We start from the raw sequence: 26,161 nt of genomic DNA on the forward strand, positions 1-26,161 counted from the left end.
TTTATCATGTCATTCTATGTGCGTTTTGCAGCCCCCTTTTATAGAAGAAAAAGAAAAGAAAAAAAAGAACAAAAAAAAAATCAAGATACAAATTTTTACACGATTAACGTGAAGTGATTCTCATAGCCATGTTACGAAATTGAAACAAAGTTCTGAATGGTTTCTGTAACAAACATACGGGTATTCTTATTCATATAATTAAAATAAATTTTTTAGTGTATCTTTATGATGGTTGAAGGGTCAGTATAAAGTTCTTTAATAATTTTAATTAAAGGCTCGCTGTATAAATATCAAGTATAAAATTTGAATCTAAATGTAAATTAAATTCAAGAATGTATGAATTAATTTCTTAAATAGCAGTACCGCGTTCAAGATTTTTCTTAGTTTCTTTTGTATGTTCTCCATAAAATCTTTCTAATTTCTGGTTAAACTTAGCATTCCTTTCATTAATGTAATCAATATCAGCATCATCATTGTGCATTCTTCTTCTGGAATATTTTTCACGCTTGGCCACTCTAAAATAATAATTTGTGTTTTTACAGCCTGGAAGAAATATTAATTCTACACAAAATTAGTTTAAAATAAATACTGTTTATCCAAATCAGCAACCATCTTGTCAACTGCTTCTTTTTTGTCTCTGTGCAGGCCATGCAATATTGTATTCTTATCTCCATAAAATGCAGAACCAAGAGTATTTTTAGCCTCTTCATAAGCTTCCATGTTAGGTTTTATACTTTTCACAAGGCTTTTATACTGTCGTACCGTAGCTTGCTCAAAATCTGCAAATCCATCGTTTGGATCAATCCTTTTTTTTTTTTTCAACATCTTTTCTGCTGATATAGCATCAATGCTTAACAATTTTACTCTTTCATAATCGAGACCCTTAAAATTGAATCTTTAAGAATTTATTTGAGTATTAATTTTAATCTTAAACTGCAAGATCTTACTTTTTCTTCTGCATTTTTCTTTGCCTGTTCATCATTCGTGATCCATTCTGCGCGGCGTTTTCGGGCTTCCCAATTAGCAGGTAATTTGTTCCGTCTGTCTTCTTCAATAACTTCTTTGTGATTTTGTTGGCGAGCTTCGTTCTAATAACGAAAAAAAAAGAAAAAAAAAAAAAAAAAAAGAGCAAATGAAAATTGCTTACGAAGTTATGCTTTACGAGCACATGCATACACAATATGTATAAGATTACACTCACTCTTTTAACGTGTAACTCTCGCAAACGTTTTGTTCGCTCAGCCTGCTTTTCACCAAACTTAGTCCTTGAGGCAATTTCTTCACTCATTATTTGTATAGTTGATATTATGCGAATTATGGAACAAACTGCACTTACAAATGCCTCAACACTTCTAAACTCCAGTCAACTCCTTAGCACCAACGAATATAGACGCTTGTAGAAGCCCACTCAACATAGGACTGGTGGCGAAAAAAAATCTGATCAAAAGTAGACAGTAGATGGCGCTTCTATGTACTATTTGGAAATAGGTAATAGTGTCTACAATGAGTGAGTCGTTATTATTGTACGAGAACGTGCCTAAATCCTAAATACTAAATTGTTGCGCTTATAACGTCATTTATTTGGTATAGTAGGGCCCCAATCTCGCGAAATACGCGTGGATGTACTAGCTTAATATCAAGCCAGCACATCTTCTCATTAAGCTGAGCAGATAAACGGGTGACGGAAAGACCTGGATATTTTTTAGCTAATTTGTAGCTCTGAGATGCATTAAAGGGGAACAATCGAATAATCATGCCTAATACAAGATGGAATTGACTGTCGGACAAGCTGTGGCCCTTTGTGATAAACATATGTAACTATTAATCGTTTAAGACGGTGCGTATAGATAGCTCAGTTGGCTATTGCGGGCTCCTTTTGTTTCCAATCGGCAGGTTCAAATCTCGCTCGCTACATTTTTTTTTTTTTTACAAAAATTGCAGTTTTTTTTTTTTTTCTTATCGCTCGCAGTACTTATTTTAATTCCAGAAAACAACCACAAACAGAGGCCCGTAAGATATTAAATTCTATACAAAATGGTGAGTTTGTATGCATCAAGTAAATCTCATTAATGAACTAATGAACTCTATTCCCTATCCTTTTTGAGCAATAAAAATGTTTGTTACTCTGAAATATTAAAAACTAGCACCCCCCCGTCTCGGCTTCGCACGAGACTTATACAACACCGTAGTGTGTTGACATGAAATGTGAAACCTTTTCAGTTAGAAATTTTACACATATTCCTGACACATCTCAGAACAAAAATCTTCTTATTAAAAACATATTTTTTCGGAATCCATATAGTTGATTTGGTCAAATAATAAGGTGTGAAAATTCAAAAAAATAATTATGCTGAAAAGTACCGTGCGTTCTTTATGCCATAAAATAATCGGTGGCCATAAAAAGCTGTTGATTTACAGTTTCTCCCGTGTAGTTCACGAAAAGGGCTATTTTTTAAAGCTGTTAAGATTTTAAACTCCGAAAAAATTTATATTAAAAAAATTTTTTTTTCCTCATATCTCACAACTTTATTACCAGAGCAACAAAGTCCTGGACCTAAATTTTTATTGCCACAAAAACACAAATACATTTTCTACTTATTTAAAAATCTGAAGTAGGATCTTTAAAGATTTCAGAGATTGCTGTGAGGGTACAATAAAAAGCTGATCTCTCACGTAATGGATTCTTTATTAGTCGATTTTGACGCTGCTGTTCCAATCTCGATAAATTTTCTGCGTCAGTTTCTTGACGCCTAAGTAAAGTTGTATTTATTAGATACATTTGAAGTTTTTCTTCCAATTCACCCTCTTGCGACTTTTGGCATACTTAAAATTTTTGTGACCCCTAAAGGCTATTTTCTGTCAACTTTGTTAAGTTCTACTATATTTGTTGGCAAGGTAGTTCGACGTCCGATGGCCCTAAAACAGACCGGTGAGTGAGAGCGGCGTTGGCTCAGTGGTAAGCGTGCTTGCTACTGATACAACGCTGTTCTAGGGGTCGTGGGTTCGATTCCCGGTGAGTGCAGATTTTTTCAAAAAACTGTTTTCACCGGAAAAAGTTCCTATGTAACTCCGGCTGTTTCGGGGCGGGTTTTTCCGTGGAATTTTCCTTCAGAGTAATTCCAGGGTTTTTTCCTTGCTCCACAGGTCTTCGGGCCTGGGTGAATGCGAAACGGTGTTAGGGCCTAATAGGTAGGGATTAGCCGGCCCGATGCCAGGCAGGGATCGCCGGCCTTACCGGCGAGGAGTGGCCCCTGAAACATGGGGCTTCTCCGGGGATGCTAATTAGCCTGGATCCGATGCTTCGGACCCAGGCTACACAGTGGCGAGTTGACCCGATGCACTTCCCCCCGGTGCAGAGAGTGTCAGCTTAACTGACAAGGTGTTTTACACCGGAGATACTTCCACTGTGCCCATGGTATGATTTGTATCGTATCAATTAAAAAGAGAGGATTTAATGGGTGTGGCAATACACCCCACACATAGGTGGTGAGTGGGTGGCCCCGGCGACTGGGCCAATAGGCTGTCGCGGTAACCCAATATAAAAAAAAAAAATAATAATAAAAAAAAAAAAAAAAAAAAGACCGGTGAGCTTCTTAAGTTAACTTTTTCTTGACTGCAGTTAACAGAAATTGTGACTGCCCGACGAAATGCGTACGAGACAGTGCTGCGTTGTTAATTGCAACAAGAAAGAAAAGCAGGGGGTGGTGCTGTATAAATTCCCAAGTAGACCCCATGAAACAAAACAGAAGGAGCTGTGGATTAGGGCAGTTAGGAGACAAAAGTTCGTACCTAACCTACGGAATTTTTTTTATTATTTTTATTGATTATAATTAAAATTATCATGAAAATTTTACAGTCCTGATGGCAGTTTGTGGCAGCCTTCATCAAAGGATGCAATTTGTAGCTCTCACTTTATTGTACAATAATGTACTTACAGATAATTCTACTTTGTATGGATTTAAGCTGACAGATGTTTGTCTCACAACATAGCAATTGATCAGATGACCGACTCCTTTATTTACATATTCCTGTATGTAGGCAACGTGCCCACTCTCTACTAATTTTTTAGCTTTTTTCAGCGTTTCATTATTAAGAACTATGTTGCAACTTATACTTTAAAAGCATGTTTGGATAATCATATCCATTTTTTAGGGTGCTGATGTTTACGCGATAGCAGTATGTACGTCTTATTCAATAAATAATACTTTCTCCTACAAGCGACAGTGTTACGATTTAATCATACGGGAGTACGGTATTGCGCGATTCTGACACCGAGGGCGGCGCTGCGTGTCATGCACGGAGCGAATAGGGTCGTCGGTCACCATGTTTTCCAGCCTTGCGAAGAACAACTCCGCAGGTAACGTCTGCTAGTGAATGGCTGACTTGGTTTAATAGTGCCCGTCTTTAGTTAGTATAGTCTTTTAGTCGACGAATTGCTTCCGGAAATGGTAATAAAAATGTATTTGTTGGCAAGGTAGTTTACACTTAGGTGGCCCCTAAAAAGAACCGATGCAATTGATGGTTAAGTAGGGAACGTAAATACTTATAATGGCCCTAAAAAGCGCCAGTGGTGAAACTTCCAGGCTATTCTTTATTATTACTCCTGATGATGAAGAGCTGGCTACGGGTAGCTTGATTTTTACCCTGGGAGTCTCGATGTACGGAGACTGTGATGGAGGGAGGTACGCCGCAGACTAAAGAATATCTCGTCTTCGGGTCGTTCCCCGGATAAATTTTAATACAGCAAGAAATACTTAAAAAACCTTAAACTTTATAAAAAAATACAAATAATGATATAGACGTGTAAATACTTTTTAGAATTAATGTATAAAAATCGCAAAGAAACATTTTTCCGGAATCAACAAAAAAGTGCGCAATGAAGTTTAAATTATTTTGCTAAAGGGGAAAAAAAAAACAATAAAGTTCAAATTATTATGCTAAAGGGAAAAAAAACAACAAAGTTGAAATTATTATGCTAAAGGGAAAAAAACAATCTTAACTCGCTATATCTTAAGTTTTTTTGAGTTACAATTTTCCTTATTATTTTATTACTTTTCACGAATCATGTCAGTAGCGCGTAGGATACAGAACAATCTCACTCACAAGTAGGGTGGTGGGGGTTAAAACAAATTTTTTTTTTCAACAAACAGAACACGTGCTGACTTGCTAATAGTATTATTCATGTCTTAATTTTTTCAGTTTGGCATTCGGTTTTTTTTCAACATTTTTTTTTTCTTGGCATCTCTGAAATCACGATTGATCCATTTTCATTTATAAAAAATGTGAACTATAACAAAATATGCAATGACTTTGTTGCGATGGGATTGACAAGGCTCTTCAACAAGCCAAAAGTTGGAATATTGAATTATTATGCTTGATGTTATTTCTTTGATCAACATTTTACCTACATCTTCGGTGTGAGCGTAATTATTAAAAGTCGAATAAAATGTTTCAATACATACCACGATTACTTTAAAAAACGAGTCCGAAGGTACAGACAGATTACCGAATTCATTTGTAGTTTGAAAAACTTTGTAAGCCTTAAAAAATATTAATAAATCGTCATTTTGCTCAAAATTCTTATTTTCCCGTGTAAAATTGGATTTACAATCAGTGCAGCCAGATTTTGCCAAACATTTCATAGCAACGTATCCAGAAACGTACTTCATTGAAGCTCGCAGAGGCGTGTACGAATCATTTAATTCGAGTGATTGAGCGTCAAGAAAGTTATCTGATTGTAGATCAGCACTTTCATTACAAATATTAAGCAATTTCAATGAGCCGTTGCTGGATTTGACATTTGTTACTTGCCCCGTGTTTTCGTTACACAAATTGCTATTTGTACCACTCGCTGTGCAAGAATCTTGGGGTCGCGATACGTATTCGTGAGTACAAAAATCAAAGTAAATATTATCAAGAAAAAAGTTTTCGTCATTATTTATCTTTTTTTCAGAGCTTTCGTTCCTTTCTAGGGTCTTATGTGCTTTATCAAATTCGGGGGATGCTAAAAGAGCGACCGTTCTGTCCGGTTTACAGTTACTGGAATGGGAAGCTGAAGATAAATTTGCAGTGATGCTGTAACTGTAAATTATATCTAATTTAAATTGCTGTCGAGTTCTGATTATGGCCAGAACGGTCTCGCAATGCCGCAAATAAATTTTCCAACGGGTCCTGTTGTAGACGTGTCGTTAGCAGATAAACTCCCCCTTGCTCTTTCATGTCCTCCCACTGGAGTAGAATACTTTTGATAGTTAAATAAAAACCGTCAAATCAAGGAGGATTTCCATTTTTATCACTGCATTTCCAAAAATTAACGTACTCTAAGCTGTTTTGTAAGTACTGTATGACTTGAGGGTTTTTATCAGATAATGGTTGTCTTAAAGGATTTTTATCGTTTTCCGACCTACTATTCAGACAGTCAAAAAGATCGTTAATATTTTTTAAAAAATTTGCTGCAAAAATACAGTATGGGTGCATAAGTGGACGTTCCGGTGCAGTAGCACCAGCCATAATTGCCGACGAAACCAAGTTACTAAATACTTGAGTTGCCAAGCTGACGTTCATTAATTCAAAGACAGTCGGGTCAACGTGCTTGTCTGACAATTTTGGTGCTGCTTTGCATGGTTGATCTTGCTCACGGATTCTCAACTCGCAAATAACACCCCACGATACGTATTCGTCACCGACCATAAGTTCGCGCTTTCGAAAGGTATTTCGAAGGCATTTAATCAGATGTGGTGCATCGTAATTAAAAAAAATCTTGCGCTGCAAAACGCTCAATGTACGGTTTTTCTTTTGAAATACTTAAAATTTTAACGGCCTTCTGATTGGGGGAACCGAGATCACACACCATTGATTTAAGAACAAAACCCGCTTCTTCAACATACTTGATCACACCTAAGATTATTTTACTCAACATTTTTCCATCAACAGCATTATGTGACACGTAATAGCAAATAGGTTGCCTCCAATCAAATTGTCTACCCCTCAATAAAAATACCAACACATGATTTCCACGGCGTGGTGAACGACCGAATATGCCTAGATTGGCAAAACCGTCGATCAAATCTCTTTTGGGATCGTATTGCAACCAAGTTTTTATTGACATTTCGTCCCACATAAGTATACATTCGCGTTCTTCTTCAGTCATATTACTACTTTTGTCTTGTAATAGACGTAGTAATGAAATGTTGCGCCCGGGAGACAAATCTAACTCGTTGACCCACTTTCGAATTAAGTTAACGCACGGCAAAGCAAAATTTTTTTTATCGCGAAGGTAGTAATAGGCCTTGGGTTATTTATAAAATAAATTTATAGTAAATTCTCTTTCATTATTTTCCCACCTCTTTTGCTTTACGTGATCCACTTGCATTTTAAAAAATTCTACAATATTTTTGTTCAACTTTTCGATATTGTCTAATATTTTTTTTTATCTTCTTGTTTTTTTACTGATTTTTGTAAAATTATTATCCTTTTATTTTTTTTTACATAAAATTTTTTGCATGTTAGCTGTCTTAGTTTTCAATAAAACATTATTTGCGGTCAACTTATTTACAACATACTGTACTTTTTTAGCATTTTTTTCTTTTTCAAACAATTGATTTTTCAAAGCAAGTATTTCATTTTTTAATTCACCAATCGTTTTTTCGCGTGTGTGGGCATCTGATGCAGGGAAAAATGTTAATTTGTTGATACTAGAATGAATGGAAACTGATTGAGACACGGGTGTTTGATTTTCCGCACGATACAAGTTCGATGTTCTGCTGCTGTCTGTATGTATGGTTTCGCGAGTAGATAAACTATTTACATTCAAATTCGTTACGTCACATTGTTGTGAAGTACTACTTGGGATCGTGTCCTCAAGATAATTTCACGGCAGTGCCGAATTTTTTAGTTTTTTTATTCCGTTGCTGGAATAATAGTTGTCTTCCTCGAAGTGATCACTGCACACTCATCTGTTGTCAAACTGTCGTTTTCCTAGTCCCACAAGATGTATGTTTCCGATGTTTTTAAACCACTGATCGCGCCTGTGTTAAAATCGATTATAACGTTTGTATTTAAAACGAATATCCCTGTCTCGATATTTTATCCTATTTCTCATAAAGAAATATGTGCGCAAAAGTTATTAGTATCATCATGTACATGTTGAAACAATCACAACGTTGCACTTCCATCAGAAATATTTATTACACTTGTAGAAACAATAAAGAAAAAACGTACCGGAAGTCATCCGTGGGAAATCTGTGAAACGATTTTGATGGTGTTTTTTTGTTTCGAATTACAACAGTCTATAAAGGAACACTGGATACGGGGTGAAGGCATTTTTCGTTCTCATAAGCATACAAAAAACTGTTAATTAATCCGTCACTGGACAAAATATTTTACAATACCGGATTAAAATACTATTACTGCGTTCATCAGCCAATTTCAAAATCTCTTGACTGCGTCCGTCCTGATAGTGACACACGAGCAATTTTTTTTTACAAACAAGGATCCTGCATAAACTTGTCAAAACAATTATAAAACGAGACAGAGCAGAGTGTGCTCCCGGCTATTGGTCGAAATATGCGCTCGGGATTTGAATGAACCAGTAGTAGGCGATAATTCAAAATTTTTTCGAACCCAATGAGAGCTTTACTTCGGTAACACAAATAATATTAAAAGGTACAATTGTTAAAAAAAATTTTTTTTAGCATACTGTACATACAATAATTGTAAATAAATGTAAATAAATTATAAATAGATAAAAATCCTTAAACAAACATTAAAATTTTTGGAAACATTAAAAACAATTTCAATCTTTGATAAAATCAGCTTCAAACGATCCGAATGATGTTTACGAATTTCGAGCAGATGTATTTGTTGTATGTAAAATTTATAGAAATGTGAGAATTATCATTGATAATACTACCTACATTTTCGAAAAAATAGACTACCTATTGTTCTCACCAGTACTATGTTGTCATCACAATGAATAATAAAAAATTATAATATGTACTAATAGATAGCAAATGTAGGGATCGTTATTGTAAATACAATTTAAAAATATAATTGGTATTCTCTTTACCATGCTACCTTCACGATAATGTATAATAGTATACTTATGAATATGTACATGTACACGTCGGATGGACCATTGACCAATTAATAATCAGGAAAACACACATTGGTACTGAAAAATTAAATCATGTCCAAACTTAATATGTACATACTATATATTTTACATAACCAGGAATAATATGCGCAAAGTTTCTCATTACATCATTTGAAATTTGAAATTCCCGCATGATTCTCATTAATTCAGAGCGCTCAGCCACCAGCGCCTTTACGTGGCTGGGTACCAGAACTACTATCTTGGTACCCAACAAACTCTTCGCCACTTCTTAACACAGAAGTGGGCTTCTATAAGCGTCTATATTAATTGTCTATATTCTTTGTTAGCACGGTGTAAAATAAGACAGGTGGTTCAGGTGGTACGAAGTACCACCTCTATGCTTTGTGCGGTCTGTTGCAATTTTGTAGCAGTACCAAAGTTGACCACTAGGAGGATTGGTGTCGAAAAGGCAGTAGCAGACGAGAAAACAATTGTAACGTAAAAGGTGCACCAAAGTGTAAATACAAATTTTAACATTTCTCACAATATTGTTCACGATAAGTTGTATTATTTAGTACGTCACTGGCTTTATTTATCGAAATTTCGACATAGTTTAAACTATGAAAAAAATTTGAAAAATGCACCACATATCAAATTACTTTAAATAGTAATCCCGTAAACTCTGCTAAACCAGAAGCATTATTAAGAAAACTTAAAAAATAGGGGACGTCTCATCCATGCAAATACTCTTTTTTACAAACTCTTTGAAATAATAGAAAAATGTTTCAGGGAAACCATAAATAATCAGCTTGTCAATGTTTACGAATGTGTTGTTGAAAATCTTTTGCGCAATAAGTTTCAGTTCCCCTGTAAACTACATAAAGAAGATGCAATATCCAAATCTATTTATCATTACACTATCACGAGAATGAGACAGTACGTTAACATACAAAATAAGGATGTTTTAAAAGAAAGTAGAGAGAAAAAAAATTTATCAAAATTGGCTTCAAGCTAATTTTTAATTCATTAATTTACTGCCTCCATTGTATCTTATTCTACGTATTAGTAGTAGTTCGTAATATTTGTAAACAAATAGTTACGATTACATCATATAGTTTTTATATCTATATGTTGTGCCTTTCTTACTGATACGCTATCTGACGAGTGTGATCGGTACTGCTACAAAACTGCAACCCGTTGGAGGTGGTACTTCGTACCACATAAGGTTCGCTCAAGCCCCATTTGGTTCGGTTCGACTCTCTTAACGAAATATACTTATGTACACAGAACCAGATCTGTTTAGCTCATTATATATAAGTATATTTTGTTAAGAGGACCGAACCGAACCGAACCAAAAGTGACTAAAACAAATCTCTAGAACGCAATAGAGGCTATAGAGCTCCGCAATAAACTGGATATAGTCCCAAAAAAAAGTTCGCCCTGTTCACAGGCTCGATCGAGCCCTTCGATACATAGAAATATAAGAATAGAGCACGCAAGCGGTATGTTAGCCTGTAAGTGGCAGCGAGATCAGCATCAGTGTAGAGAGAGATAGCTGCACGTAAGAAGAATCGCGTCCATGTCTAGCCGAGCTGAGCGTGATTGGTCGACTCTCTCTCCTGCTCTCCCGATCACACAAGGTAGAGGTAGAGCAGACGGTCAGAGAGAGATAGAACTCTCCTTATGCAGTTTTCTTTCTCTTAGCTGATCACGTGCAAATTGCCCACTTGCGTGCTCTATTTTTATACCTCTATATGCTTCAATATCGCGATCGAGTTCAAGTTTTGACAAACACCTTACTTGGGGTAGAGAACAGGTTACATCCAAGGAAATGTGACTGTCAAAACTCAAACTCGATCACGATATGGAAGGACTCAATCAAAAGTGCAGGTCTGATACTCTGATCGGGGCATTAAATAATATCTCGCAAAAATAAGCATTTTTTTTTTAATAATCCCTACAAAATAACCAAAAATAACGATAATGCGCTTTCGCAGTTTAGGCCGCGGTTACACGGCTGCAAAAGTAGCCAATGAAACATTACTGCGTCAAAAAAAAAGTTTCCCCACCATCGGTGGTTTAGCAAGTGACGCTTCCGTTTCCGTTTAACAAAAAGTACATCGTGGCGTGCACATGGACACGGAACAGTACGTTGCGTCAGAGTAGCAGCCAATGGTCATGAAGAGTTCAAGCGAAAATAGTTTGATATAGTGTATTTAATAAAAATTATCATCGGGTGACTGTCATTTCCCTACTGAAAAGCATTTTGTAGTTACATATGTAATTACACTTGTCAAGCCATTTGTAATTCCACTTGGAATTACACATAGGGTTTTAGAATGGAAATTCCAAGTGGAATGCCAAGTGTAATTCCAAGAGGAATTACAAATAACGATTGGAGATTAATTTTTTTTTCTTTTTTAAATAGTTTATAATAGAATCGTGCACAGCGTAATGGCCATTACAGGTGTTATCATCCGTATAGTAACACCAAAACAGGGCGATAAAAGTATTTTTTCACGAACTTAAAGAAAATAGAATTTTGTATTTTTTTTTTCAAGTTTTCTTAAAATGAACTGAATCCCCCTGTTTTGGTGTTACTATATTGATGGTCACACCCATTATGGCCATTACGCTGCGTACGATTCTATTTTAAACTATTTTGAAAAGAAAAAAAATTCATCTTTAATAGTTATTTGTAATTCTACTTGGAATAACACTTGGCACTCCACTTGGAATTTCCATTCTAAAACCCTATGTGTAATTCCAAGGGGAATTCCAAGTAGCACTACAAATAGCTTGACAAGTGTAATTACAAATGTAATTACAAATGTAATTACAAAATATTTTTCAGTAGGGTTTTTAAAATTTCCTGACAGCTAACACTGCGATAAGTATAATCACACGTGAAAGCATCAAAAAAGTATGGTTATTATTATGTTAAATTAATATTTCGTTGATTTCCGTCAATACATTGCGTCGAGTTCCGCATCCATGTGCACGATGCACTTTTTGTCTAACGAAAATGGAAGCGTCACTTGCTAAACCGATGGTGGGGGAACAGAGTTGGTTATAAATACATTGATTTTCGAATTCATACGGTATAAAACATTTCCAACAATTCCGACAACCGATTCAGAGTGAGCTATATAGATGTACACATTAAGGTCCAATGAGTCCTATCACCCGACGACCCGGGGTGCTAACTGGCCACTGTATTAAATAATGAAGTATTAATTATTAACACAAGCGCCTATCACCCAATGACCCAGGGCACTCACTGGCCTCTTTATGAAATAATAAAGTATTAATTATTAACACAAGTGCCTATCACCCGATGACCCGGGGTGCTTACTGGCCTCTCTATTAAATAATAAAATATTAATTATCAACACAAACGCCTATCACCTAGTGACCCGGGGCGCTTACTGGCCTCTCTATTGAATGATAAAATATTAATAATACAAACGCCTATTACCTAGTGACCCGGGGCGCTTACTGGCCCCTCCATTAAATAATAAAATATTAATTATTAACACAAACGCCTATTACCTAGTGACCCGGGGTGCTTACTGGCCACTCTATTAAATAATAAAATATTAATTTTTAACACAAACGCTTATCACCCGATGACCTGGGGCGCTCTCTGGTCGCTTTATTAAACGATATTTGTTATTGATTAATAACACAATCGTCTGTCACCCAATGACCCAGGGTGCTTGCTTGCCACTGTATAAGTTAATAAAAGGTTAAATAATAACCCAAGGGCCTATTACCAAGTGACCTGGGGCGCTTACTGGTCGCTTTATTAAACGAGTAATATTATTAAATTATAGCACATGCGCCTGTCACCCGATGACCCCGGGCGCTTACTGGCTTCTCTATTAAATAATAAAATATTAATTTACAACACAAGCACCTATCACATGATGACCCAGACGGCAGGCATATTCCAATAGAGTTTAAAAAGAATTCTGGTTAAGTATTCTTTAAGAATTATATAAAAATAATAGTAATATAATTGTTTAAGGGTACTTTACAAAATAAATAATTCATTAAAAGTTCTTATTTCATTCGTATAATATTTTCAGAATGCATCTAAAACTATACTATAAGTATACCAGCTACGACACCAAAATATAATTCACTTAAGTATGCATTTAGCATTGTGTAAATAAAAAAAATTACACATTAAAAATTTTCAACTGTACCTACCGTAGCTTAAGTGTCATTCATTAATAACGCATATATATTAAAAAAAAAACTCATTATGGAAATTTAACCATAATGAAAATGTCTGTTTCTTATTATTTAATAGTTTTATTATAACTTATTGACCATGCTTTCATTAAAATTATTTTTTCATCGGGTTTTCAACAGATTTTTGTATAAGTTTATAAATTAACTTATAAATAATATAAATAACACATAAAACATTTCAAGTATTAAAATTTTCATGACAAATATAGGTGTATAATAACTTGCATAAAACAAATATCCATAGTATGTAAGCAATGCATTAATAATGTTAATACAGTATCAAGGCAAATTAGCGTAAAAAATATTTTTAAACATTTGTGTTTACGATGATTTACAAACACAATGGATCATTTTACATAATTATTTTCGAGGATTCTTGAAATACCCACAAAATACTAAGGCTTAAGAATTATTTCAGAATGGTATTTACAACATTGCGGAACATACTGCGTACTAATGTATTTGTATATGTTCATATTCACATATACTTTCATCATTTCGTGTGTGTGTGTGTGCGCATGCGTGCGTGATACACTGATATAGCTAAGGATAACTGGATAAGAGGTTAAGAGTGATATTATATTTTCACCATACTGCGCCGAAAGAAGGTACTTTCGTCCTGCTACGCGGAACGAAAATCCCTTCTCTTGACGCAGGGATGGTGAAAAGTCGTATACGCACTACGGGAGGAAATAAAAAATTCTCAGATCACCCGTTTGCCACGGGTGATCTAGAGCATTCTTTACTTTTCCTCCCTTGGTGCGTAATATACTATAGCTTGGTAAGCGTTGTTTTACTAATCACGTACATAGTCGATGACTGAAGAACTGAAGGGCTGTACAACAGCAGTGTCAGTATAAGCGTGAAAACTTTGTAAGTTACTACTGTAATGATAACAACATTAAAGAATCTATGATAAAAATCTTTTAATAATTATGTTTATGTAATAATAAATGACTAAAATTTTTTGTTGAATAATTATTTACATATTGATAATGTATACACTGTCGCTGCCGTTGTGCGGTGCTTCAGTTCTTCAGTCATAGACTATGTGCGTGATACACTTGTAAAACAACGCCACGTCGCCACAATCACTCTCAGTCACGGTCAGTGGTGGGTAAATGACATGAAATTGAGGTTACCGACACATACATGTCAGCAGTTGTAGGAAATGTAAGAAAGTGTAATCTGTGTCATAAATGTCATCAACTGTAGAAGCTGTTAAGAGCCGACACCTGACTTCCGCAAAGTTCAAAACTATCAAAATAAAATAAATTAAAGCTAATTAAACGATACGATAGAAACCATTTATATGCACGATGCGATAGTATAGGTCTGTTCGTAAAGGTAAACTTTGTCCAAAGCACGTTCTTTAAGACGTTTTAAAGAAATCTTCAAGTCTTTAAAAATGTAAATCTATTGGATGTCATAAACGTCAGAATTGGTCGGAAACAAATACAAGCTAATCTACCAGTAGATTACCTGTATGAAACGTGGTATGTTTACCAGGGTAAACTACCTACCCACCCATGGTCACGGTCAGTAGTGGGTAAACGACACGTTCGGGCAGTTTCCGACACATACCGATAACAAACTGGTCAGAATGTCAGAAATGTCGTTTACTGGTAAGAAATGTCGGAAACTCAGGAGCAAATGGAGCAGACATACTTTTCTGCTCCAAACAGTTGCTTATCTATAAATTACATATTAGTATTTTAAATATGAATTATAAGAACTAATGTCAATAACAATTTGAGTAGTTATCGTTAATATTATAGTTTAGCCGGTTTTAGGAAGGTCAAACGTCAAAAGTATAAATTCTTGGTTGTGTTTGGTGTTGGAAACCTCCACAGCATGTAGGAAACTTCAGCAGGTATTATACCGGTAAGAAACCTGGTCTTTTAAGACCGGTATAATACTCACCCACCACTGGTCACGGTGTAAAATATAGAGGTTGTCCCATGTAGGCATAATTTTTGTGAATTATTAGTGCTGTTTCATTCAAGTTCCAGCAGATGGCGAATGAAAGTCGAATAGTTTATAAATTCATACTACTAGTAGCAACCACCGCCATATATAGTTATACTACTAGGTCTTCTTGGTGTTCGTTTCCTACGCGACACCTGGTGCGAGAAAACGGAAGTGACACAAAATGTTCACAAAAATTTACTGTAGGCAATATAGGCAATGGGACCACCTGTATATCTTACACCGTGCTCTCAGTACCTGGATGGATCCCTCGAGTATTTGTGCAATAACTGCCGTAGTTTCAAAGTCGATCTGCCAGGGTTTATCCTTGTTTCTTCGGTCAGCTGCTTACAATTTATTGCATACAACTCAGCCATTACATTATTTTGCGCTACGAGAGCTCAAAAAATTCGTTGCATCTCAACGCAAGCTATACTTTATTAGGTAAGTTCTGAATTATTCATATATATATACATAGGCTATTATGCATTTGAGAAACTGCCAGTCATAATCAAGAAGCACTGGTTACTATAATTGATTAAGTGAAATTTTTCCGTAAATGTAAGAAAATAAAATAATTCAATTATAAATCAAGAAAAAACGTCCATTTAAATCATCATTATAAAAGAATCGTGAAGTTTTATGTATACTAGCGTTGTTTTGAAAATTCGGTATTTTTCTATTAGTTAACTTTAGGAAAAGTAAAACTGTATTCAAGCGTATTTTTTATGTTTTCTATCAAAATTACGTGGATATAGCTCTTTATATCCACGTATTTACGTGGATTTGGTGCGAATAGACACAGCGATCAAAATTACTGAAGAAATTGTAATCTGTTTTTATTAACTGCCATTTAGAATTTAAATTCTTTTAAGTGTCTTGCATAAGGCACAAAAGTAGTGTTATAAGAATCATAAAAGAATGCATTTATGTTATTGGCTGAGTATATCACGTGATGTGTTGCATTCGTTCATAAGTAGCCTTTTATAATACAGAAAACTAATGATAACAGAATTATATAAGAATGTATGAACATATTTGTGGCAGAACGGTCAATTAAAGTGACTAACTCCCTTACTTGTGCTGCAATGTGGAGTTTCATAAAAGGGACAAAAGCTCAATAATGGGAGCTTCTGCGGTACTCCACGTTGCACGGTTACAGCACGAGTTCAACTGGCTTGACACTCTCTGCTTCGTTTGTGAGATACATGCATTCTTATATGATTCTTATTAAATTATTTTAGTTCATCGTAAGAGAATAACAAATACTTATACTCATCAATGTAACACACGTGGTGTAATCCGCTCGTAACATAAATGCATTCTTGTGTGATTCTTATTTCATAATTTTTTGAGTGTTAAATATAAAAGAGTACTTCAAATAATTCAACTTCATCAGTATGACTAACTTTATACTTATTAACAGGTTAGTGGAATTGTCATGGGCCGCACGTCGCAGTACTAAATAGTTTGTGAGAAAATAGTCATCTATCTTTATTGACAGCATACCCTACAATCAGTTGCCCAAGGTTTTTGTACCCTTTGAGATTTTACTCATTGCACACAAGTGAGCTAAAGGTAAGATAATGACTTATTTATGAGTAATACAAATCAGTGATTCGTTGATAGGTCAATTTTTTGATATGCCCATCTAATTGTTAAATTTATTTTGCTTTGCATATCTGCTGCTTCCCTTACTTTTTTATTCCATCGTATGTACAGTGAATCATAGTGCTATGCGTATTAAATAATAAACTTTTATGTACGTAGACTTTTGTGCATACCACTAGTCGACAAGTGTATTTCTGAGCCATTATATCAAGTATACGTATCAAAACATCAAGTAAATATGATAAAACCAGACTGTTAGAATCCAAATCATTTCAACATTTTCATTTTAGATATAAGTATGCTTTGTCTGTATCAAATCTACTTACAAGTGAATACCAAGCCTTCAATGAAGTTGTCGCGTGCATTCACTATCTTTATCAAGTCATCAGTGATATATATATATATATATATATATATATATATATATATATATATATATAATAGTGCACTACGTCCTACTCTGGGTACTCGGTATTTTGGGACTGGGGAGGGATAGGGATGGGTAGGGCTTAGGGGATGCCTTCGCCAGGATGATCAGTCCTGTGGGTGGGAAAACCACTCGGAAAATATCCAATCTGGAACGGCCCGGTGCATAATTGTCTAATGAGTAATTCAGACCAGGTTACTAAGCTGCAGTCTTAGACAACGGGGCAAAAATTAGGCATACTTCCCACTCACATTGTCGAAACGATAAAGACAGTTAATCGATCAGAAAAATCACCAACGCAAGCGAACGAAATAAGAGTTGAGCGGCCACCCACCCATCCGACTACCATCCGTACCGATCGCTGCTTAACTTCGCAGATTGACAAAACTGCAAACTGCCGCTGCGCCACCCTGTCGGTTGATGTATACTGAGATCACACTAGCTCCCATATATAAATATACTTAGTTCAGTATACTTGTAACAGTTGAAATGACCCGAGTTTTTCAATTTTTGAAATGCGTATGATTTTTATTAATCTTACATACTTGATTCAATATTATAGTTTTTTCTTAGTCTTTTCTTATGTGTTTTCTTATGTTCTATGGTGACTTATGAGGCTGGCGAGTTAGTGCATGTGTGTACTAAATGTTAAATGTACAGAGTGTGTAATGTATATGGGCAATCATGCACTGCCTATACTTTTAGTGCCTATATAGATATACTGTTTATGGAAAAGTCCATTACACATATTGGCTGGAGGCTCTTTTCGCTAGCGTCCTCTGAACTAAGATTGCCAACTCGCCAGCCATTTAAATATGCATGTACCAAAATGAGTATGTACATCTATTGCTGTATGTTATTTTTCTTTTAACAAGCTGTTTTTATTACTATAATAATGAAGATTTTTTTATGACAACAAATTTAATGTTTTTTATATTCTACTACACTTTGCTCAGTACGTAATATTGAAAATATAATTTAAACAGTTTTTCTTTATTGTTCAATGCATTTCATTTTTTCTTGTACTTGAAATTTATAGGTGTGTTTTGTATCAGAATAATGAATAAAAATTAATAAAATGAATTATGTTGAAAAATTTATTTGTACACACTTTCCTAAGCAGCCGTCACATAACGCTAAAATATTTCGTTAAAAGGTGTAACCGAGTAAAGAACCAAAAATTAGAATCATTAAACATGCTTTGAGGGTGTTTCTTTGTCAGCTAAGTGTATTATAAAATTAAATGACGTAAAGTTATTTACGTATGATTACAGTATTACTAAGTTTTTCAGATGAAATATTCTTTTAGCATAGCTAAAATATTCTGAATAGTATGGAAATCTATAACGTATTATAATTATAAATTAATGACTTATACTTCTTCTATTGTTATTTAATTATTATTAAAGTTCTTTATATTATTACGAAGATTAATAGTGTAATAAAAAGGGCAATGAGTATATATTCTTTAAGTATTATTAAAATATTCTGAGAGGTATATAAATCAATTAGGTATCGAAAATCTAAATTGTAGAAGGTTCTTTAATCATTATAAAAGTATCCCTAACAAGGTGTCGTACAAAGAGTTCGAAAATAATTCTGAAAGAACACTTTAATAACAAATGCAGAATACTTGAAAGAATTCTTTGTAAAGTTTTAGACTTCTTTAAGAACGCTTTTTAAATCATTGGTGCCGTCTGGGGACCGTTGTGCTATTAATTAATAATATATATCGTTTAAAGAAGCAACTAGTAAGCGCTCCTGGTCATTGGGTGATAGGCGCTTGCGTCAATAATTAATACTTTATTATTTAATGGAGAGGCCAGTAAGCGCCCTGGGTCACTAGGTGATAGACGTTTGTGTTAATAATTAATATTTTATGATTTAATAGAGTGGCCAGTAAGCACCTCGGGTCGTCGGGTGATAGGCGCTTGTGTTAATAATTAATACTTTATCATTTGATAGAGAGGCCAGTTAGCGCCCTGGGTCATTGGGTGATCGGCACTTGTGTTATAATATTACAATTTTTAATTTTCGCGCGTCTTTGGCAATGCCCATTTACTGCTGTGCTGTCTGCTCGACGGAACATTCTCCCTAGATCGTATAGCTATATATACGATCTAGGGAAAAAGTTCCGATATTGAATCCGCCTAACCCAACGCTGAGAAGGAGGGGGCATTTCAGAGTTTCTCCACCGGCAGTGCTCCCAAAAGTGGCAGGCAAACCAGCGCGAAATTCAAATACAAGAAAAAATATACAAAATCAGTAATAAATGATTTTCCAATTAGTATTCTTAAAAATTATAACGAATTCAATCTAACGTATTTACAATAAAAAAATAATTTTAAAGTCATTACTTTGGCGAGAATCATTGATTTGCTGTGACGTCTTTTAATCCTTAATTTTTCAGTATTATAGTCGATTAAGTGCCTTAAAAGTATCAGTGCGTGTATAACATGGTAATTAATAACACTGTTAACAATGAATTTGCATAATTATTTAGTTAATAACTACTTTAGCATGGTTAAAAGTCTGAACGCATTGTAGTATATACCTATATACGTGCATGTATGAAATTCTGTTTGCATTGGTGCTGAAAGGTTGGCAGCAGTGCTCCCCAAAGTGGCATACGCAGTTACGCACTGCGGGAAATTCAAAAATAAAATAAAAAAATGCCTTAGAATTAAGAATATACTCAAATAAGTATACTTACAATGATAAAATAATTTAGAAATTATTATGTTAACAATTATAGTCGATCAAAAATTGAGTAATATACACGTGTTTTATTGATAATAACAGTCGACGAGAGCCTTTTACGATTGAATGCTATGTAACAAATTGACCATTTTCATACACGAAACGTAAATAGTTAATTTGTTGTACTATCTTTGATGTTTGTACGAAGCATGTTAAATAGTATAACTATATATATATGAATTTCATCGTTGCAGCTGTAGGGCTTCAAATTATACTTAAATGTAATACACAATCAACAAAATTATTTTTTGTTTATTTTAAAATAAAAGTATTGACTATCTTTCAAAATTAATTGTAGAAAATTAATTTTGTTAGAGTATAGTTGTAGCTAGCGCCTGCGGTATGTGCTTCCCTATCTCAAGTTGTGATGTCGATCATGACGTCATTTGTGACATCGCAAAATACGTCATTCATGACGTCGTGAATGACACCACATTGACGTCAATATGACGTCATTTACGACGTCGCAAAATACGTACTTCACGACGTCTCAAAAGACGTCATTTACATAAGTTGTTGTTTAACAAAGGGCTGTTTGAAAGCATTTGATGGTCTTACAGGTGCTCCCATCAGGATGGTAACACTAAAACAGAGGGATTTGAAAAGTTTTTGAATTTAGAAAGTCTTTTCCCTACTTAAGAAAATTTTTTTTTTATTATTAAAAATACTTGAACCCCCCAGTTTCAGTGTTACCATCCTGATGGTAGTAGTTTAGGCGCCAGGTAGGGTCCCGTGGCCTTTTCAATTAGAACGGACCCACCAAAGTTTTTTTAATGTATTTTTGCCTGCTGAACACGATTATCGATGGTGGGTCGCGATCCGGATGGACAATTTTTTTTATCAACAAATTTTATAAACAAATATAAATTATTTATTTTTTTGGAAAAAAAAAATTTTTTCCTATTCTTTAGCTCATTTTGAACAAAAAAGTTTAAATACACCATATGCCTAAACCCAATACTTTTCCCGTAAAAAATTCGACAACTTTCAAAAAATGCGTTTTTTGCTATTTTCAATAGCTTGCTTCTTAAAGCCCAATTAATATTTTTCAACTCAACACCTCTCAAATTGTGAGCCAAACATAGTATTTGAAGAATACGTAAAGACCAATTGATTTCATTTGGTTGTTCTTATCCAGCGAGCTTGACGGTCTGTGCCTTTTTAATGTGACCGTACGGCCTCGGCGCAATACAATATATTCTGGCATTAAATGTTTGTTATCTGGACAGCCATACATAGATTGTTTTTTATGTATTTTTACCTGCTGAACATGATTATTGATGGTGGGTCGTAATATCGAAGTTGATCAATGTTTTTTTATTAACAAATTTTATAAACAAATTGCAAAAATGTAATTTTTTCTAAAAATAATGTTTTTTTTTGCTTTTATTGTATTTTTTTACTAAAAATTTTTTAATTCTCTAGTTTATATAGGGGCTTACGGTAGTATATATATAGCTATGTAGTCAGTTTCTTGTTGTCAACAAATTAGCATACACCAGTAATCAAAAATTTTTGATCTTATCAATGTGTGCAAAATAAAATTTAAGAAAATATAACAGGACTACCCTAAAGTATAATAATGTGATAATACGTAGTTTATTAAGGTACGATACATTTCTTTGTTTAGAATCTATTTTATAGTATACTGCATCTTGTACATATATACATATCTTACGAAGTTACCACAATTTTTGTTGTAAGTGCAGCACGGTATTTGTTCTGCAACACATAAGCAGGTTTTTCTACTGCATACTTTACAAGAACAAGGTTGTAATAATTCTTCGTAAGGTGGAATTAAAGTTTAAATTTTTCGTGGCATAAGGAGATCGTCACACTCTATGTAACCAAACTCTTTCGGATCTAATTGTTTAACATCAACATTCAAACATTTAATTTGATAATATACAACGAAATATGCTCTTAAAATGTGCAAATTGATAGAATTAGAGGTCGGAGGTAGATCTTCAATTAAGCACTGTTTTTGATGATGATAAGACCATACACGCAATTCATCAAAGCTATTGCATTTTGAATTTTTATTAACAACAAGTACCAAATACTCTTCAGCCTTGGTGATACTTTCATTCAAATTTGACTCAGAGTAATCTGAAAAATGTAGTAATATAAAAATAACACCGAATACTGTTATCGTTAGAATATAGTCAAAATTTTCATGAAAATCGATAAGCTCTATCTTCTGATGTTTTTAGATATATTAACATGTTTTTTTTTGGGGGGTGGGGGTTGTTAGGGTAATGAATCAATGTATTTACGGATTCGAAATATATCAGTAGATTTATATACTATAGCGTTACCTTTTGCAAAATCTAATAAATAATGTGTAGGATCTCCTTGTACAGCCTTTAATTTCGTGCCAACTTTACTAGTGTAATCAGCTCCAGTGAGATGATGAAGAGCAGGTAAAACTTTACATAACTTTTCACCGTAAGCAGAAGCTAAAGAATGAATAGGTACATTTCTTAAACAACCAGCTGCTCCAGCTTGTACCCATAAAGACTGAAATTAATAATGTAATTAATTCCTAGATATCATAAACTGAGTTCATAGATATTTCAATAAAATTTACCCTTAAGCCTTGTTTTAAAAAGCCATGATAAAAGTATAATACTAATACAATAACGTCTGTATCTGATGATATCAAATATACGTTGGTGTATCCGCTTATGATTGCATTGTTTACATGAATTATTATTTTTAGATCAGCTTCTTCAATTTCAGTTCTTTGTAATTCTGACTCATGTAAATATCTTATGCTTGATGTACTGGGAAATTCATTGATCGTGCTACATATTAAATGAATATCTGTTAAAGAAGTTTGCCTAATCATGTAATCACGTAAAAATATTTGTAATAATATTTTATTATCAGATGAGCCCCAGAATGTTTCTTCTTGCATTGCAATTAAAATTTTACTTTGCTATCGAGTCAAGGGACACATTGATCAATTTACTTTACTAATTGATTGTATACGTAACACAAATAAATTGTTTTCGAACGATTTTTGTAAGACAAAAAGTTTGACAAAAGAAGGGGATAGTATTAAAGACGTTGGGTTGTCTTGCATTTTTCTACTTAGAGTTAAAAAGCATGAAGCTGCTAAGTTCACTGAACAAAAATAACAAACAAATAAAATTAATCAACTATAAGACATTCTTAAACTCCTGCATGAGCTGAAGAATTAAAAACTTTTTAGTAAAAAATTATAATAAAAGCCCCACGTTGCAGCTGTGTGAAAAACGGAAAAAGTGAATTTTTTACAGTTCACGTTTTTTTGCGGAAATAGTATGGGCTTAACAGATTTGCATTATACATTATACAAAACTTTTTGTTTAAAATACAATAAAAGCAAAAAAAAACATTATTTTTAGAAAAAATTACATTTTTGCAATTTGTTTATAAAATTTGTTAATAAAAAAACATTGATCAACTTCGATATTACGACCCACCATCAATAATCATGTTCAGCAGGTAAAAATACATAAAAAACAATCTATGTATGGCTGTCCAGATAACAAACATTTAATGCCAGAATATATTGTATTGCGCCGAGGCCGTACGGTCACATTAAAAAGGCACAGACCGTCAAGCTCGCTGGATAAGAACAACCAAATGAAATCAATTGGTCTTTACGTATTCTTCAAATACTATGTTTGGCTCACAATTTGAGAGGTGTTGAGTTGAAAAATATTAATTGGGCTTTAAGAAGCAAGCTATTGAAAATAGCAAAAAACGCATTTTTTGAAAGTTGTCGAATTTTTTACGGGAAAAGTATTGGGTTTAGGCATATGGTGTATTTAAACTTTTTTGTTCAAAATGAGCTAAAGAATAGGAAAAAATTTTTTTTTTCCAAAAAAATAAATAATTTATATTTGTTTATAAAATTTGTTGATAAAAAAAATTGTCCATCCGGATCGCGACCCACCATCGATAATCGTGTTCAGCAGGCAAAAATACATTAAAAAAACTTTGGTGGGTCCGTTCTAATTGAAAAGGCCACGGGACCCTACCTGGCGCCTAAACTATAGCACTTACGTTGCCATCAAATGCCTTCAAACAGCCCTTTGTTAAACAACAACTTATGTAAATGACGTCTTTTGAGACGTCGTGAAGTACGTCTTTTGCGACGTCGTAAATGACGTCATATTGACGTCAATGTGATGTTATTTACGACGGCATGAATGACGTATTTTGTGATGTCACAAATGACGTCATGATTGACGTCATAACTTTAGATAGGGTTACTTTCTTATTTACTTCTCTTCTTTTATCTCGTATATATACAGTTAAATTTTCAGTGGCCTTCTTGACCATATACTTTCTATCATCTCGGGTTTTTGGTGCACTAAAAGTATAATGTAATTATTCCTTAAACATGGAATATTTTTTAAAGTTTATAAACTGCTAATATTATTTTTTTTGTGACTACTTTAATATAATACTCTTGTCAGAGCCCATCATTTTTTATCAATAACATTAGGGAGAAAGAAAAATATAATTTTAATTATTTCTTTCGGTTACAACATACAAAAATTAACTCAGAAAGAACGGTAGAAACGTCATAAATAATCCACCATTATGTTGTGTCTTGTATAGGATTGTATACATCACTCACATAGTCATAGTGTACTTAAAAAACTCTTTTACTTGGTACTAGTGCCCTGAGGGCAATGAGCAATATATAATCACTTGAAATTTTGCGTCAGCTTCCATATTAAATTCACAAAAATGTTACTTATTTCTTCATATCTGATGAATAGCTATTGCTGAAACCTATGTTAATATTAAGGTAACGGAAAAGGTGTCGTTATTCGTGAGAAAAAAAATTTTTTTCTTCAAAAGAAATTTTTTGTTTTTTATTTTTTAAGTTCTGATGCAAAATGAGTGAAAAATATTAAAAAATTTGATCTCTACTTTTATATACTAAACGACTGTAAATCATTAGAAAGGAAAAAATAACTAGTCTCTGTGAGACCTTTTTTCAAAAATTCTTAGGTGAGATCTCAGGTGAGTTTTTGGCATGAGACTTCACCTGAGATCTCACCTGAGATCTGAGCTGAGAACTCAGCTGATGTTTGAAGGTAGGGCAGAGAATATATAACGCATTAAGGTATTCTGCACTTATTTCTAAATGACAAAATTTGATTCTTTTTTTCAATTTGTTATCCCATATATGTGTTATTCCATATGGAATTATATACGGCATTATCAATCTAAAATCCCTTATGTAAGGCCATACGTAAAACCACATGAATTCTGTCTTTCTTTTTTGTGGGCGCAGCCATCATGAGTTAGAGAAAGAACTGCTTAAAGCGCATCTGATTAGCTGTCAAAGTGCGATCTTAGCGCAAAAGCTGTAACATTATCCTTACTTACAAGATGAAAAGCTAATGATGCAAGGATAAAAACAAACCTTGGTACTGTAAATTCACTTATAAATAATGCAAGAATATAAAGTTAACATGCATTTTCTAATGATTCAAAAATGCAAGAACAAAACTGATCTTTGGTAATGTGAATTAACTATATCTTTTGTTTATTAGATTAGAGGGCACTGAGGGCAGCAATATTCAGATCAAATGGGCCCATCTGATTGACTGATGAAATCTCATGTAGATTAGAGCGCAGATTATTCGTAACAAAATTTATACGCAATGTCGCGTAAGATATCCTACACGAAATTTTGTAGGATGTCTAAGATTTCTTGCACGATCTTCTGCATAATATGCTACATGATATTAAGCAAGATTTTTGGCAACTTAAAAATAACTTTAAAAAAATTTCTAACATTTTGAATTTAAAAATTTTTTTTGCATAAAAGGTGTTAAAAAAGGCAATATACTGAAATAGTTAAAAGAAAACAAAACATGCTGTGATTCCATTATAGAGCTTTGAACCTGGTACGGAAAATCCCTGATTCAGTGTACCCACTTAGCCGGAACAGATTTGACATTTGAAAAAAAGTTAAAGGTGGCTTGGGCGGTTAGTACCGTACCTAGAGTCGGGTGCCATAAGGGCCC

The 26,161-nt window shown here is 34.0% G+C and overlaps 1 protein-coding gene across 1 annotated transcript; it reads right to left on the reverse strand.

Annotated features, from left to right (window-relative positions):
• Positions 1-246: 246 nt before the first annotated feature.
• LOC106637992 (pre-mRNA-splicing factor Syf2) lies at positions 247-1,402 on the reverse strand. Its single transcript, XM_089597872.1, has 4 exons — positions 1,202-1,402; positions 948-1,088; positions 590-882; positions 247-515 (listed from the first exon to the last, which is right to left on the reverse strand). Exons 1-4 carry the CDS (start codon positions 1,286-1,288, stop codon positions 350-352), a joined length of 687 nt encoding a protein of 228 aa, XP_089453998.1. The 5' UTR covers positions 1,289-1,402; the 3' UTR covers positions 247-349.
• Positions 1,403-26,161: the final 24,759 nt, after the last annotated feature.

The sequence above is a fragment of the Copidosoma floridanum genome, unplaced genomic scaffold (genome assembly GCF_036245765.1).
Source record: "Copidosoma floridanum isolate Cflo_tuat_1 unplaced genomic scaffold, Cflo_Japanese_pri ptg000040l, whole genome shotgun sequence".
Classification (NCBI taxonomy): domain Eukaryota; kingdom Metazoa; phylum Arthropoda; class Insecta; order Hymenoptera; family Encyrtidae; genus Copidosoma; species Copidosoma floridanum.

Excerpts from the sequence above, each read along its gene's own strand:
- LOC106637992 (XM_089597872.1), bottom strand. The coding sequence starts at position 1,288 with ATGAGTGAAGAAATTGCCTCAAGGACTAAGTTTGGTGAAAAGCAGGCT. Across the intron at positions 1,089-1,201 it reads GAGAGTTACACGTTAAAAGA|AACGAAGCTCGCCAACAAAA; the intron begins GTGAGTGTAATC and ends TTTCGTTATTAG. Across the intron at positions 516-589 it reads GTTGCTGATTTGGATAAACA|AGTGGCCAAGCGTGAAAAAT; the intron begins GTATTTATTTTA and ends TTATTATTTTAG.